We start from the raw sequence: 15,750 nt of genomic DNA on the forward strand, positions 1-15,750 counted from the left end.
CATGACGGCTATAGTTAACGACACTATATTGCAAAAAAAAAAGTCATAATTTTAGAACAGTTTTATATTTACAGAAAATTCGCAGACCTAGTGATACACGGTTCCCATAAACCCCGGAGCTTCCGCATTAACTCCTTGTGTTTGTGTTCGTGCGACAGCTTGGTTACAATTAATGAGCCAATACTGATAGAGTGTTAACTAAACGAATACACCACAGTTTGGTCCCATTTTCTTAGTTTTCCCCCCGATTCCCTTCTCTGTCCCGAGATCCCGCGTGACATTTCCCCATCAGGTCCCCTGAGGCTCCTCTCGGCCGTGATGGTGTTTTGGACTTTCTTTGCTTTTGATGACTATGACAGTTTTCGGAACTTCTAGGCAGGTATTTTTTTAACACATAATTTTCTTTTTTTTTTAAGTTTATTTATTTTGAGAGACACAGAGAGAGAGAGAGAGAGAGAGAGAGAGAGAGAATCCCAAGCAGGCTCTACACCATCAGCAGAACCCCATGTGGGGCTCAGACTCACAAACTGTGAGATCATGACCTGAGCTGAAATCAAGAATGGGACGCTTAACTGACAGAGCCCCCCAGGCGCCCCCGTGGGCAGGTATTTTGTAGGGTGTCCCTCAACTGGAATCTTCCGGTGATTTTCTCATGGGTAGAGGTAGGGGTCATGGGCTGTTGGCAGGAAGGCCACGGAGGTCACGTCGTGTCCAGGGGACATGCAGTCAAGGCAGGCCGTCACTGTTGAAGTCAACCCTGGGCACCCGGCAGAGCCCTGCACAGTTACACCCCAGCCTCCCCGATTCTGCGACTTTTCACGGGGAAGTCGTCACCAGGCCCACACCCAAACTGGGAGAAAGGGAGTTATGCCCCCTCCCCAGGTGTTTCCCCAACTTCTGCCCAGCACCATAACCGTCCCGAGGGGCAGCCAGGTGGTCCCCTGCCTCTGGGCACAGCCCCTGCGCAATCCCCAGAAGGGCCCAGATGAGCCCCTCCGACCACGGCCTCCCATCGGGTGTCCCCGGGCCTGTCCCACCTGCAGTAAATGCCCTCTGCCTCCTTTTGCCTCACCCCTACTCTGGATGCCACTCCGCCCACGGGCTACCTAGCCTCCACAGATCTTCCTCGCCCTGAGCTTTGCCTGTCCTGCATCCTCCGGCTGGAGCCCTGCCTCCACCCCGGCCTGGGAGCACCAAGCCCTCTAAACCCCGCCCCTGAGTCCCTCCCCCCACCCTCCCCCACTGGGCCCCCAACCCCCATCCATCAGGAACAAGCCCCCTGCCCCCCCATGAGCCCGCACCCTTCACCCCCGACAATGAGGGTTTTCTCGCCCCTCCCCCGCGCCTCCCCGCCCCCGCACTTCACGTCACGTGGCAACCTTGCGCGCCCCCGCTCCCCCCGACAGTGCTCCTCTGCGGGTCCTGTACCTGTGGCCCCCAGTCCTTCCACCCCACCTGTCTCCTGCTGCTTTCTGGGGAGCCCCTTTCCCTGCGTTCATGGCCCTGTCCCCGCAAGGGACCGTGAGCGTGGAGACCCTGGACGTCTCAGACCCTGACCCGCCAGAGGCGGGCTCCTGTAAGCCCTCTCTGCTCCTCCCAGCCTCAGGCCGGGTGGCCTCCGGGGAGACCACCAGCTGTGGTCTGGGGGACGCCGTGGGAGGAGAGAGCATGGGGGTGTCCAAGGGACCCACGGGGGGCCTCCATCGCCCCACCCCTCCCAAGGCCCCCTGTCCTCCCCTTTGTGGGGAGAAGCCCACCTAGCCCACACTGTGGCGGGGGCCTGGGCACGGAGGGACGCCGCGGGGAACACACTGAGCCCCCGTCCAGATCGGCGCTCACCATAGGTCCTCCTGGCCCTGTGTCCTGGGTCCCCTGGGTCCAGAGGGAAAGGTGTCACCAAAGGAGGCGGGCGGGGCCTGAGCTGGGGCCAGGGGCTCCCAGGCAGCAGCCGACAGGCCGTTTTCCCCCTCTGTTTGTACGCGTCCCGTTTGCCCATGGGTCTCCACGGTGGTGGCCCCAGTCCCGGAGCCAGAGGCAGAGCACCACACGGACATCATCCTGCTGGGCTCCAGCGAGCCTTCAGAGCTGTCATCCCCCGCTTCCCCAGGGCCCAGCAGAGGTGAGGTGTCTTCCCTTAGGAGGTCAGCCCCAGGCCTGGCGGCGTCTGAGGCCCCAGGCTTCTGGAATAGTCACACCTCATTCACGAGCCCCCTCCACTCCTCTGACATCACGTCTGGGCCAGGTTTACATTAGAAAAAGCAGGAGAGGGAAGGATCCCCTTTTGTTTCCTTTTCAGAGCTCATTGCATATGAAGTCAAGGTCAACGAGAGGAACATAGAAGGTGAGCCCTTGCCCAGCCGAGGGGGAGCAGCTCTGGAAAGACTCAGGCGCGGGGAGCCCACCCTGGTGTCTCCCAGATACTTAGAGTTGTGCAGCCAGTTTTAGGGCCTTTTCAACACCCTTGAGAGAGACCCTGTTCCCATTAACAGTCCCTCCCCGCCCCTGCTGCTGCCTCCCCTTTTCAACCACTTTCTTTCCCTATGGATTTGCCTGTTGTGGATTCCTTGGGTTTCCACACGCAGTTCAGGATCAGTTCGTCAATTTTTGCCAAAAAAAAAAAAAAAAAAAAAATGGGGATTTTGAGAGGGGTCTGGGGGCCCTCTGGGGAGGCCTGGCCTTCCAACTGCGGTGTCTTCTGACCCGTTGCCCAAGGTACCTGCCCACTTCTTTAGATCTTTCAATTCTGTCCACGGCGTTCTGTGGTTTTCATTGTACGGGGCCTGCTCTCCCCTTGTTACATTTATTCCTAAACCTGTTGCTCTGCTTGCTGGTGTCGTGACACGTGTTGCACTGTGGGTGCCCACCTTAGACATCTGCATCTGCTGTGGAAGTTTCCAGGTGCACACGCAGCACCCTTTGTTTGAGGGAGGGATGTGCGCTCCGTGCAAGGTAAGCGGGGTGGTGGGGCGGCTGGGAGGCAGGGAGCCTGGGGAGGCTGGGGTGGCAGGACAGGGGGGGAGGCCGGGAGGCAGGGAGCCTGGGGAGGTGGGGAGGCTGGGAGGCTGGGCAGCAGGGGGGTGGGGAGGGGGGAGGCCGAGGCAGAGGGGAGGCTGGGGCAGCGGAGAGGCAGGCAGGGAGGCTGGGAGGCGGGCAGCCCGGGGAACCGAGGAGGCACCGGCCAGGCTCTGCCCCTTGCCAAGGACAAGTTCCTGGGCCGCCTGTTCCTGTATGACGATGACGGGTACCAGTCCTACTGCTCTGTCTGCTGCTCCGGGGACACGCTGCTCATCTGTGAGAACCCCGACTGTACCCGGTGAGCCTGGGGGCAGCCCCGGGGCAGGTGCCACCACCCACCGCCCAGGCATCTCCGTCCTCGGGCTCCTCGTCCCAGAGTGTGGAGGACGTCCCCCCAAGACGAGTTCCCCCCGAGCTTCCCGTTTCCATCCCAAATATTTTGTTCGGTGTAGAGCCTTCACACGCGGGAGGCGGGGCATCGAGAGATTTGTGTTCCTGAGTTTTCTCTTTATTATCGTCACCGCCAGGATGGGCGGCACCCTCAGCGGGGACGGGGAAGCGAGGGCTGGTGGTCACAGGCAGGGGCCGGGCAGGGGCAGTTCCCCGTGGAGCTCCAGCACCCGTGGTACTTAATCTCCCTCCTCCCAAATCTGTCCCCCCCCCCCCGCCCCCAGCTGGCGTCCTTGACCCCGACTTCCTGCAGGCTCTGGAGGGTGGGGAAGACGGGCGGCCCCCCACCTCACCGACGGCAGATGGCTCCTTCCTGCCCCTCGAGGTCCCTGAGACGGACTGGACCCCCTTTCGGGGTGACGGCTCCCCCTCGCCCCCGCCCGGTGCCAGTCAGCCTGAGGGCGGCTCCCGCCCCTCGTCCCCCTGCCTGGCGGCCAGCGGATGCCCCTTCGGTCGCTGTGATGTTCTGTTTGGCTCCAGGTGCTACTGCTTCGAGTGCGTGGACACCCTGGTGGGCCCCGGGACCTCGGGGAGAGTCCAGGCCGTGAGCAACTGGGTGTGCTTCCTGTGTCTGCCCTTTCCCCGCAGCGGCCTCCTGCGGCGGCGCAAGAAGTGGCGGGGCTGGCTGAAGGCCTTCTGCGACGGCGAGTCGGTGAGGGGCGGCGGCGGGGGGGGGGGGTTGGCGACCGTCAATTTCCTCAGGATGCCCACCTGCGCTGACACCGGCGATGACGGAGCCCAGGCTTCCAAGCAGACGCGCTCTTCTCGTTTTCCTCTCCGGTCCCAGCTCCGCGGGGTCTAGTTTGTGGAAACGACTCTGAACTGGCAGTTTTGCTGCTTCCGAGCGGGGGACGGGGGACCTGGCAGGAGACGGACCCAGCACGGGTTGCCTCCAGGTCCGGCACGTGGGGACAAACACCCAGTCAGAGGGCAGGATGGGCGTGGAGTTGAGGCACAGATGTGGGGCACGGGCTCGGGGCACAGGTGTGGAGCTCAGACTCGGGGCACAGACTCAGGGCACAGGCTCGGGGCACAGGCTCGGGGCATGGAACGGAGCACAGCTGCGGGACCTCCTGTGGGAGGCCAGGAGCCGTGAGCCAGGCGGGACCTATGGGCTCATCAAAGCAGGTTGCAGTATGTCCCCCAAGACCTAACACCTGGTACCCGTGAATGTGGCTGATGCTGGAACCAGGGCCTTTGCAGATGAGGTCTTCCTGGATGGGGTGAGGCAGGAGGACAGGTGTCAGAGGGAAAGCGGAGGGGGATGGAGACATCCGGGGGGAGGCTGGCCACACGATACTGCGAGAGGGGCTGGAGTCCAGCCCAGGACTGTGGCCAGTACAGGGGATGCTCGGGGGAGGCAGGAGGACCCTCCCTGGGAGCCCCCAGGGGGAGCCAGACCCGCCACACCTGGACCTGGGACTTCTGGTGTCCACGTAGAAATGCGGTAGTGGTTTTGTGCCACTGTTTATACTCACTGTTAGGGCAGCTCCGGGAAACTAAGGCTCGAGAGGGACCACCCCGGGTAAGCGGGTGCCGCATGGGGCCCACACATAGGTCTGCAGAACTAGGGATCCCCCTGGGCCTCTCAGCCTCCTGCCCCCGCCTCTGCCTCTCCCTCCCCCTCAGCCTCACTCTCTCCCTCAGCCTCTGGCTGCTGTTTGGTGGGAGCAGGTCGGGGGAGAGGGCCGTCCAGGCCCTGGGTGTGCCCGTGCCGGCTCTCACTGAAGGGGGTGTGTGCTGACCCTGGGGCACCTCCCCACCTCCATGGGCGCCCCTCTCTCCTGGAGCCAGGACTGCCCTCCCACCCCCCCGACCCTTCCCGGGTTCTCGGCCACCAGAGTTCTGGGGACTTGCTGGCCTCCAGGCACAGGCCCTGAGGCTGGACGGCGTGGGCCCCGTGGCTGAAGTGTGTTTATAGTGCTTTTCAGAAAAGGAGACGCAGCCTGGTCGTGCTTTTTTTCCGCTCTATGGGTGGGGTGCGTCCCAGGAGGGGCCATGCTCCCCAGTTGTAGGAAGTTTCCTTTCATGTTCACAAGTGTCCTTAATGCCCCAGTGCTGGGGGGAGAGAGGGAGGAAGGAGCCCCCCGCCGACAGTCACAGCAGAGGGGACCAGGACGCCCCCCCGGCGCCCATCAGAGCCGCGCCTGTGCTGGACCAGCTGCCCTCCTCACGCCCACCTGCCAACTCACCAGCCCCCCAGCCCGTGGGCTCCAGCCACAGACAGGCCCTTCCCCACGTGGCTCGGTGTCTCCCACTCCGGCCCGGCCAGCGCACGCTCCTGGGGGCGGGGAGTCTGGGGTGCTTGTTTTACAAGTGGGCGTCCTGGGAGGGGTGGGGGGGTTTACCCATGGGCTTTCGGGTCCTTTGTCCTCGGCGGGCAGCCGTGAGGGCCACCAGGCGCCTCGGGGCCCACACTGAGGAAGGACAGTCGGGCGATCCCCCTGCTGTCCATATGCAGGATCCCCCAAGAGATCCAGAGGAAGTGCTTCCTCTTGGGATAGAATTTTCTTCCTCTGCGATCAGGAAAAGCCCCTTGCACCTGCCTTCCCTGTGTTAGAAATGGCCCGGCCTGGGGGGGCCAGCCTGCCCTGAAGGCGCGTTCAGGGGTGTCTCCCCTGGTGGGGAATTGCCTCTGCTGGGGCAGAAAGAATTTTCCCTGGGCCTCATGGGCTCTGCAACCGGGCCACGGTGAGAACTGCGTTTTCTTTCGATAGGAGAACACGCTGGAGACCTACAAAACGGTGCCCGTGTGGAAGAGGGAGCCGGTCCGGGTGCTGTCCCTGTTTGGGGACATCAGGAACGGTGAGTGCAGTGAGGTCACGCCGGACCGCGACGGTCTGCCCCCAGGGAGGTCCGCGGGGGACCCGGTGTGTTCAGGCGGCTGGCAGGAAGGGAAGGGCACCAGAGAGAGCAGCGGGAGCTCACTCCTTCAGAATTGCCGACAGGACAGAAAATGCAGGAAGCAAGTATGGATGCGAGATGCCACCAAGCAGAGCTGCGGGGCCCAGGCTTTGTGCAGAGGGCAGCAGTCCAGGCCAGGCCCTGCCCGTGGCCACCCCACGCACCTGACCACCCGCAGGGCTCCCTGCCCCTCCCTCTACCCAAATGTCCCAGCCTGTGCAGGCCGGCCACGTGATGCGTCCCAGCCTTGTCCTGCCCATCCCCACCCCCGGGGCCCTTCGCGGACCCCCACCTGCTGGTGCCTTGGAAATCCTGTGGATGCTTCCGGGCCCAGCAGACCTAAGAATCCATGAAAACACTCCTTAGTCTCTGGCCAGATAGAATCAGGACGTGCCCCACTTCCTGCACTGTGCCACCGCGAGCCTCGCGAACCGTGGTCACAGCGGCCCCGCGTGCACCTGTGCTGCCGACGGGGTGTCCGCGAGACATGGGGGGCAAAGCCTGCCGGCTGAAGGGGCGCAGGAGTCACGACCCCAGGCCACCCCGGCCTGCGTCTCCCCACCCAGACCATGCGTCCCTTACTCCCATTTGTAAGGTCCTTTCTGAACTCGCCTTCCCGCCCCCAGGCCGAGGACTCTCCGAGGCTGTGACGGGGAGCCTGCAGGTCACGCCCACCGGGTCACACAGCCAGGCTGGGTGACCTCAGCGTGGACACCACGGCCTGGCGGATTTCCTAACCCAGAGACGACACAGCAGCCCACGAAGGCCTGGTTTTGCAACCAATTGCCTGACTTTCTTAAATCCATACTCAGCGGAGTTGGCTGCTTAGCGGGTAGCGAACGGGACCTTCATCCTTCCTGCCGGTGCCCTGTCCTTGAAAAGACAGAGTTTGCTCATTAAGACAGAGACATGTTGTCTAATCAACCCTTGGCCTTTGGGTCTGTGTGGGGCCAATGTCGACGCCACCCTTCTGAGCCCTATTTCTCCCCGCGCAGAACTAACGAGTTTGGGCTTCTTGGAACCTGGTTCTGACCCAGGAAGACTGAAACACTTAGAGGACGCCACCGATGTAGTGAGGAAGGACGTAAGTACCGTGGGGTGCCTCCAGATGCCAAGATGAGGGCACACGTGCAAGACCCCCACGGGTGCTGCGGGGGTCGGGGTCCCCGAGCCAGGGTGTGCGTGGGGGGCCCGCAGGCAGTGGGGGAGGCGAGAGAGGTGTTTTCGCGGCCCCCACGCCGCCCACGGCCCAGAGCGATGGGCCAGAACTCTGGTTCTTGTGGTTGTCATCCAGGGGCCCGATCCCAACACAGACGGGATGAAACGCCACCTGCCCCTTCAGATAAAATCGTGAACTGAACAGTCACTGTTTGGGGGCATTCTCCAAACACAGCCTGGAATGTTCTGGTTCCCTTGAAGGCTGTTTCCTGCTGTCCCGGACAGTGACCTTGGAGGAAGTGCCTAAAAAGTGACTCACTGGCATCCAGCTGGGCCAGGAGCCCTTGGCGACGGATGGCAAGGGTCTGGGAAGCCTCCTCCTGGTGGTCCCGGGACAGGAGGACCCGGTCCTTCGGTCTCTGGGCCCAGGAGAGAGGATTAGAGCCCATCGTCCTGAGAGCCACTAACCGTGGGCAGAGGGTCTGGGGCCAGGAGTGCTGGCCGTGGAAGGGGCCACAAGGAGGGGGCCGACGTGGGGGTTCTGTTCTGCCAGGGGCCGGCCAGGTCCTCACCTCTCTGCTCCCCATGGGGCCTGGGAGCCTGTGGTCCAGGGGACTAGCGCCCCGCTCTGGCCATGCCTGGAGAAGCCCCACAGCCTCATCCCACCGAGGGCTCCCCTGCCCGGAGGCCCCGAGGACAGGTCTCTCCGTGGGACAGGGCACACCTGAACCTCATGACCTTAAACTTCATCACCATGGGCCTCATCCAAGATCCCACACGCTGCCCTCACCCCGACCCCTTGAGAGGACTGACCATTTCGAGAATCTGTCCTGCAGGCACGCCCATCCTGCCTCCTCTCCCGCCCCCGGGACCAGAGTCCGCCCTCACGGGGCAAGGCAGGGTATGGAACGTGACGGTGACACAGGCCTCCCCTATAGCAGGGCTGCAGGGGACACCAGGGCACCGCCCTGCATGCCAGCTGTGGCTCCCAGACACCCCGTCTTCCTTAGAGAGGCCCACTGCCAACAGCAATGGGCACCCCCTGTCATCCGCAGCAAAACGGGGCCCCTGTTTTCTCAGCGATAACCCGGCCTCTATTAGCAATAGGAACGTGTCACACCCCCTATGACAGCAATGTGGGACCTCTATTTCTGATCGTGACACTGGAAACCTGTTTATTGTAGCTGTGTGTGACACCCGTGAGTGACACCTGTTACCACAGTAATCACGACTCAGGTGCGTGCAGCATCTCTGAGCGCCCCCACACCACGCCTCCTGACCTCACCTCTTTCCACGAGGCCTGTGACACGGGCTGTGCCCTTGCAGCCCCTCCTAGAGACGGGGGGTGGCCGGCTCCCACCTCCTCCTGGCCATGGGTTTCTGTTCCAGCCCGGAGTGGGGGGCAGACCGCGTGTTCCCTCCAAGACTCCGGTGTCTTCTCCGTGAGCTGCTTCGCGGCAGCACGTACTGGGGGCCAGCGGGTGGGTGACTGCGGGGGTGCTGGTCAGGGACCGCCCGCCCGTGCTCGCCTCCTTGCCCCCCTCCCCGACTGCCCTGCCTGGACAGCACCTTCGCGCCTTTGCTCCGGTCACTAGGCCGTGACGGAGGCCGGTGCCCAGACGCCCCCAGTAGCTCTCGGGGACACGGGAAGGTGCCGGAGGAGGCACAGGCTCGGGGGCTCACCGAGGGATGGGGGCTTTGGTTACGCGGTCTGGGGGACGGCCCGGGGAAGGGGGTCTGCCCTGGGGCAGGACCCGTCGGAAAACCAGCGATCCAGCACCTGGGTCTCTGTTAATGTTCCTTTAGTAGAAAGACGGGGGCTACGATTGTCATTAACGGGAGTCCCTCGGGTCCTGCAGGAGAGGGGCACGTGGGTCACTGTGGTTCCGGAGCATCCTCGTTGGCTCAGGCACGGTTGGAGGGGCGGCTTCCTCCCCCCGCCCGCAGTGACCGGCTGACTGTGGCCGGTCAGGGAAGGCTGTGGCCCCGCTGTCCGCTCCCGGCTGTCACGTCAGGCGCACGTCATACGCTTTCCGGCAAAGCACAGGAAATGCGTGTGAATCCCGGGGTCCGCGTGCCAGCCTTCCCGGGGGCGGGTCTATGAGGCCAGAGCCTGGCACGAAGGGCTCGCCTCACGTTCCAAGTGCCCTGCGGGGGGCTGGCCTCCCCTCGGGTGACGGAGGCCGGGCTCCGTGCGTCCCTGAGGCCAGTGGCGGCTGTGACCTGGGGGGGTGTCACTGCTCCCGCCAGGGCGCTGTGGGGGCTCGGCCTCATCGCGAGCCACTCACCTGGGCGCACAGGTGCCTGCTGCGGTGGGGGCCGCTCGGTGCCCGGGAGCCACCTGCCAGAACAGGCCATCCCCACCTGCCTTCTGTGTGCCCGTGTCCTGCAGGTGGAAGGATGGGGCCCGTTCGACCTCGTGTACGGCTCCACGCCCCCCGTCGGCCACGCCTGTGACCATCCTCCGGGTAAGAGACCGCGGTCTGCGCGCGTTCCCTGGCCGTCTGGTCCCCAAACCCGTTTGCACGCCCCGCCCTCAGTGCTCTGCGTCCCTGTAGCAGGTGCTCCGAGTGGGGTCATTGGCGGGAGGACGCGCACGTGCGCTCCCCACGCCGTTTTCACTGCCCTGTCCCCTCATAATGGGGGGGGGGGCGGTCTGCGCTCAGGCCACGGCGACCGGGGCCCTTGAGGCTCAGCTGCTCTGGTGGGGACAGGCCTGCCCCGGGGAGAGGCGGGCGCCGGGTCCGGGCAGTCACCGCCGCGCCCCTCTGCCGCGACCCCACGGGCAGAGCGCACACGCACCCGGACGCCCCTCCCCCAGTGTGGTACCTGCTCCAGTTCCACCGCGTCCTGCAGTACGCGAGGCCCCGGCCGGCCCGCCAGCAGCCCTTCTTCTGGATGTTCGTGGACAATCTGGTGCTGACCCAAGAGGACCGGACCGTAGCCACTCGCTTCCTGGAGGTACGTGCCGCGCTGCGGTCCGGGGGCCGGTCCGGGGGCCTCCCCGGGACAGGCCGGCTTCCTCGGAGCCCGGCCCCTGAGCCTCCTTTTCACCCGGTTCGCGGGGGTCACCGCGCTCCCGGGGCACAGACCCTTCAAGGTGGCCTTGGTCGGCGTGCCCTGCACGCTGCTCCCGCACTTCAGGACAGGCCAGCGTGGGGCTCTTCCTTTGAGCACACGCACGTCTCGCACACCGCACACACATCGCACGCACTGTCCCTCTGGGGCGCCGACAGCCTCGTGTCTTCTCTCCGCCGACCCGAATCCTGACCACGAGAGCAGCCGTCCTGGGCTGACTGGCTCAGGGCCCCGGCCGCAGGGCCCCCCCATGGGACAGCCCCCGGTGGGGCCTGACGCCCCCCTCTCGGGAAGTCTCCCTCATGCTGAGATGCTCACAGAGTCACGGCGGAAAGTCTCCTCGCTGCCCGCCCCGCCCCCCTCACCAGTCCTGTCGCCGGGGACGGTGCTTGCCCCTGCACGCAGGTGTGCGGACGCCCGCCCCGCCGCGGGCTTGAGTCACTTAGTGACCACCCTGGACGGGCCTGTTCTGGGCGGTTTTACTTTGGACGTAAAAAACGTATTTGATCTGTTCCCTAGTGGGAATGGGGTCGCTGTAGTCTTGAGGTCTAACAGACAAGCCCACGCTGCGGGGCGTGTATGGGGACACTCGTGGGACGGTTCCAGAAGTGACACTGCTGGGCCAAGTTGTGGCGTATTCGCTGCTGCGCCCACCTGCCCGGTCGGGCTGTCCCAGCCCCTAGACCCCTGCAGGGACGCAGGGCCCACAGGGTCAGGCTGTCCCATGCAGTCTCGCTGTGTTTCTGCCCGTGCGTCACCGCACCTTACGTTCTCCTAGAGTACAATCTGTGAATTATAGTTGTTTTTATTAAAAAAAATTTTTTTAATGTTTATTTATTTTGGGGGGGGAGGGGCAGAGAGAGAGGGGGAGACAGAATCCAAAACAGGCTCCAGGCCCCGAGCTGTCAGTACAGAGCCCAACGTGGGGCTCGAACCCATGGACCGTGAGATCGTGACCCGAGCCGAAGTCGGACGCTCAACCGACTGAGCCACCCAGGCGCCCCCTGTGACTTACGGTTTTAAAAGTCATTTTTACAGGGCTGAGCAAAACGTTCCCATGATTCTTCCACTTCCCTCCGCGTCTGTGGTTATTCTCCTCGTTAGGAAGTCTGGAATTTTTAAAATAGCAACATGCCCCCCTAGAAGCTGCCAGGACCAGGTTTGAATCCTGAATCATTTATCAAAAAAAACAAAAAAAAAATCTGAGAGTAAGTGATAGCGGGTCCAGCCACAAGGTGCAGGTTCCAAACCTGGACGCCAGTGATCCGCACACATAGAACCCATCAAAAATCCTGCCTTTGGATGGTTTTGCACACACGTTTGGGAGGTCACAACTGGTCCCAGATCAGGATGGCCAGAAAGGGAGCGTCCCGCATTTCCTGTGACGGCTCCCGTCTCGCTGTGGAACATCGCTCCTGCTGAAGGCAGGGAAGATCTAGACATTCGGTCTCCTTCGGCTCTGGCGAGTGCCGGGCTGTCTGGTGTGTCTCTCCCGGCGAGGTGTCTGGGTCCAGGAGGAGGCTGGGGTGTCCACGGGCGGGGTGGGGGGGCCCGGGAACGGTGCACATGGGACTCTGTAGGCTCCCTGAGTCCATGTGGGTGGGGTCAGCCTACCTTGCGTTGGGCGTCAGGGGCCAGGGGGCTTCTTGTCTCAGTTTCTCCTCTAGCCTCTCCCCCTCCCACTGGCGGAAGGCCCGTCTCCCTCCCGCCCCCTCCCCTTCCAGGGCCCTCTAGGGTCCAGGCAGCCCGCTTGGCTCCTGAAACACCGGCACTTTAGAAAACCCTTCGTTGCCAGCAAAGCCTCTTATCTTCCTGAGGCAGAAAGGCTGTTGGCTCAAAGATAAAGGACCCCTTTATCCTTCAGGGAAGTTCACCTCCGAGCTGGAGCCCGTGGGGAAGCCCTGCCCACGTGACCTCTGGGACTGGAGGTCTGCTGGTAAAGGTTTCCCAGCGATGTCTCAGCCTCTTTCCCGCAGAGGATTTCTAGGAAATCAGATGCGAGACGTCAGCAACGGTGACTGACAGCCACAGTCTGTCTAGAAAGGTGGCCGAGGCCTGTGGGCACCGTGAGGGGCAGAGGTCGTTGCCCGGGTCACGCCGAGCCGCAGCCCAAGTCTCCCTCCCCCAGGCCGACCCCGTGACCATCCAGGACATCTGTGGCAGAACCATCCAGAACGTGAACGCGGTGCACGTGTGGAGCAACATCCCGGCCGTGAGAAGGTGCTCCCGGCGCGCCCCAGGGCCTCGGGGCGCTTGCAGTGGGGGTGGGGACGCCGGCCCAGCATCAGCGAAGTCTGGGAACGCGGAGTTTTCTAGACGGAGCCATGCCCGGGCAGCCTCCGTGCCCCGGTCAGGGGCTGTGTCCGGTGTGCCTCTTTTCCGCCAGATTCTGGGCTTGATCCAGGTCAGGAATGCCCGCTCCCACTTTGGGGACCTTTCCCCAGCCTCTTGCATCAAGGCTGCCTGAGGCTGTCCCCTCAGGACTTTGCAGGGCCTCCCTGGGTCCTGAGAAGAAAGTCAACTCCCGGACACCCGTCACCTGGCCCTGGAAACCACCCAGCGTTCTGGAGCTCTGCCCTGCCCTGCCCTGCACACGTGCACACCCACTCCCACCCACCTGCTCACACTCATTCACACACACAGCCTCACACACACTGTCACACTCACACAAGCTCACTCACAGTGCATTTCTGGCCTGTACGAACCACTCAAACACACCAGGCCTTGGGCCCTTCTCTGTTGCCAGAACATTCCTGGGACCATTCATTCTCGTGAGCATCCAGCCCCCCCCCCCACGCCCCCTGCCCCCTCCCCTGGATAGCTTTCTGCTCCTCGGACACCCGCCCTCGCTCATCCGTCCTCATCCACACAATGTGCCCCAGAGCCCCTGAGGACACGGCCGCCTCCCTCCCCCACAGCCCACACCGTGCGGCACCTGCCCTGTGGTGAGCCAGTGTTGACGGCATCTGAGCTAAGCCACGCCTTCTGCTTCTGACAGAGAGTTTCTGGAAACTTCTATGCCCCCCCCCACCATGTCCAGCATTCCCCACATTGCAGTGTGGCGTGTGCTCGTGGCAGGAAGTGCCAAGGCTTGGCGTGTGCCAGGCCCACACCCAGGCTCCGTGTTCGGTGGAGCGGAGCGAAGCAGCTTTCCCCATGTCTTCCGAAGCGTTGAGCGTCAGGCCGCCCCCTCTCCCTGCCCTCCTCCCTCTTCCCCGCCCCCCCCCCCCCCGGAGTTCTGCCGGTGCAGGCGCCTGGTTCCCAGAATAAAGCTGGAAGCAGCGTCTTCACGTGGGCCTTTGCCTCCAGGCTCATGTCTCAGTAGCGAGGACAGAGCCTCACGCTCGCTGAGAGTGGAAGCATTGAGCTGAGACGGTTGGCAGCTGCCTGTGGATGGCCACGGCCACGGCCACGGTCATCCCTCGGGCAGTAGGCCTGTCCCCGGGGAGGCATTTGGGGAGGGTGCTGGGATGGGCGCCGTGTGTTTCTGCCGCCTCACCTGTGGCCTTCATCCCCAACGTAAACCCAGTGATGTCCCCCGACCCTAGTGTGGGTGCTGGGCACCAAGTCCGTGAAGACTTGAGTCCTACGGGCGACATCAAATCGCAGGCCAGGGTGCACGTGATCTCCCCATGCACCTGCCCCACACACAGGGCCCCCAGCACTGGGGGCCACGGCACCCTCAGGGGACATGCGTGGTACCGTCCTGGGTCTCGGGTATAGGAAGTCCTGGGGAGTGATACACGGCGCAGTCCGGCCAACCTTGGCCGCGCAGTCCCGCCCCTTCTTGTGCACGGGTTTTCTCCATGGTGGCTCTTCACACTGAAAGTGGACTGCCGAGCTGGGCCCGGGGCTCCGGCTGCTCCCCAGAGGCGCCATCTGGTCCCCTGCTGTCCAAGGACTGCTTGTCATTCTACGCTGGCTGGAAAGCTTACGGAAGATGGGTGGGGGCTTCCAAGGATGTCTATTTCCGAGGCCTCTGGATAATCCGGTGGGAGCCCGTGCGCCCACTCACGGCGCCACCACCCCCACCCCTGGGGAGCCTGTGCGGGGCCCGGGTTGGTAATGAGCCTCCTTCTCTCCTTTGCAGCAAGCATTCCGCCCTGGTTTCCCAAGAGGCATTGTCCTCGCTGGCTCAGGACAGGCGGAGAATGAAGCCCCCCGCCCAGGGGCCAGCCAAGCTGGTGAAGAATTGTTTTCTCCCCCTGAGAGAATATTTTAAGTGTTTTTCAACAGGGCTCACTTCCTCTTTATAAATGATTCATTTTACCATGAAAAAAAAAAAAAGTCTTCCTAGAACCGGGCAACTTTCCTTGCATTGTTTCTTTTTTTTCTCTCTTCAAACTATTATTTTATTTGGCTGACTTTGGATTTCCCAAGGTGGCCTCAGACAGAGACACCTCCTGCTCGGTGCGGTGATGCAGGGCCCGGCCCGGCCCCGCCCTTTCTCATGGGGGCGACATTCTCAGCCTCTAACCTTGGACAAGACCCTGACGTTATGAAGCATATTTGTTGCTGAAAACGTTTGTGTGTGCCGGTTGAGACGTTACAAATATATTCATTGTGGTTGTTACTGGTCATATTCTGGTGTTTTTATGTGCAAGGATAGCCTTTCTTTTATCCCGTAGGACGTGGGAGTGTGTGTGAGGAAGATAGGCAGGACAGGTTGTCACGGTGGGTGTGGCCCGTGTCCCCTGTGCACATGTGGCCCCTGTGGGTGCGTGACTGCCGCCGGCTGAGAGTGAACCCCGCTCCCCCCGATTATAGCCGCACCAAACATCCCAAACCCTTGCAAAGCGTAGACTAGGACGGTTGGTAAACAAAGGGAGAAAGAGCTGAGTGGACAGCACAGAGGCCAAGGTCCGATCCCCGTTCGAGGCCTGCAGCCCACGGGTGCTCCTTAAACCAGACGCAATTGCCCGTAGGAAGTGGGATTCCTGCTCGCCACGGGCCCCGGTGAGGACAGACGTGTCACAGGGCATCGACTCAAGCTGGCTTCAAATCACATGTAATGAATCCCAAAGGGACCTTTCCAGATTAGCCAGAAACTCCCCCAAAGTGAGGTAGACTTAATGAAACAGACCCAGCTTATCCTGGGCGTCGCAACTGGGGTGAGGGGAGCCTCGGGGCCCACGCTTTGCAGAA

At 62.6% G+C, this 15,750-nt stretch overlaps 1 protein-coding gene across 1 annotated transcript; it reads left to right on the forward strand.

The window, feature by feature from the left end:
- The first annotated feature begins 1,497 nt into the window (after positions 1 to 1,497).
- Positions 1,498 to 14,902, forward strand: DNMT3L (DNA methyltransferase 3 like). Its single transcript, XM_042956593.1, has 12 exons — positions 1,498 to 1,576; positions 2,021 to 2,119; positions 2,297 to 2,341; positions 2,870 to 2,949; positions 3,201 to 3,313; positions 3,946 to 4,117; positions 6,183 to 6,270; positions 7,365 to 7,453; positions 9,920 to 9,995; positions 10,349 to 10,488; positions 12,734 to 12,825; positions 14,696 to 14,902. The coding sequence occupies exons 1-12, from the start codon at positions 1,498 to 1,500 to the stop codon at positions 14,859 to 14,861; spliced, it is 1,239 nt and encodes a 412-aa protein (XP_042812527.1). The 3' UTR covers positions 14,862 to 14,902.
- The last annotated feature ends 848 nt before the right edge of the window (positions 14,903 to 15,750 follow it).

The sequence above is a fragment of the Panthera tigris genome, chromosome C2, assembly GCF_018350195.1.
Source record: "Panthera tigris isolate Pti1 chromosome C2, P.tigris_Pti1_mat1.1, whole genome shotgun sequence".
Lineage (NCBI taxonomy): Eukaryota > Metazoa > Chordata > Mammalia > Carnivora > Felidae > Panthera > Panthera tigris.

Excerpts from the sequence above, each read along its gene's own strand:
- DNMT3L (XM_042956593.1), top strand. The coding sequence starts at position 1,498 with ATGGCCCTGTCCCCGCAAGGGACCGTGAGCGTGGAGACCCTGGACGTC. Across the intron at positions 3,314-3,945 it reads GAGAACCCCGACTGTACCCG|GTGCTACTGCTTCGAGTGCG; the intron begins GTGAGCCTGGGG and ends GTTTGGCTCCAG. Across the intron at positions 10,489-12,733 it reads TAGCCACTCGCTTCCTGGAG|GCCGACCCCGTGACCATCCA; the intron begins GTACGTGCCGCG and ends TCCCTCCCCCAG.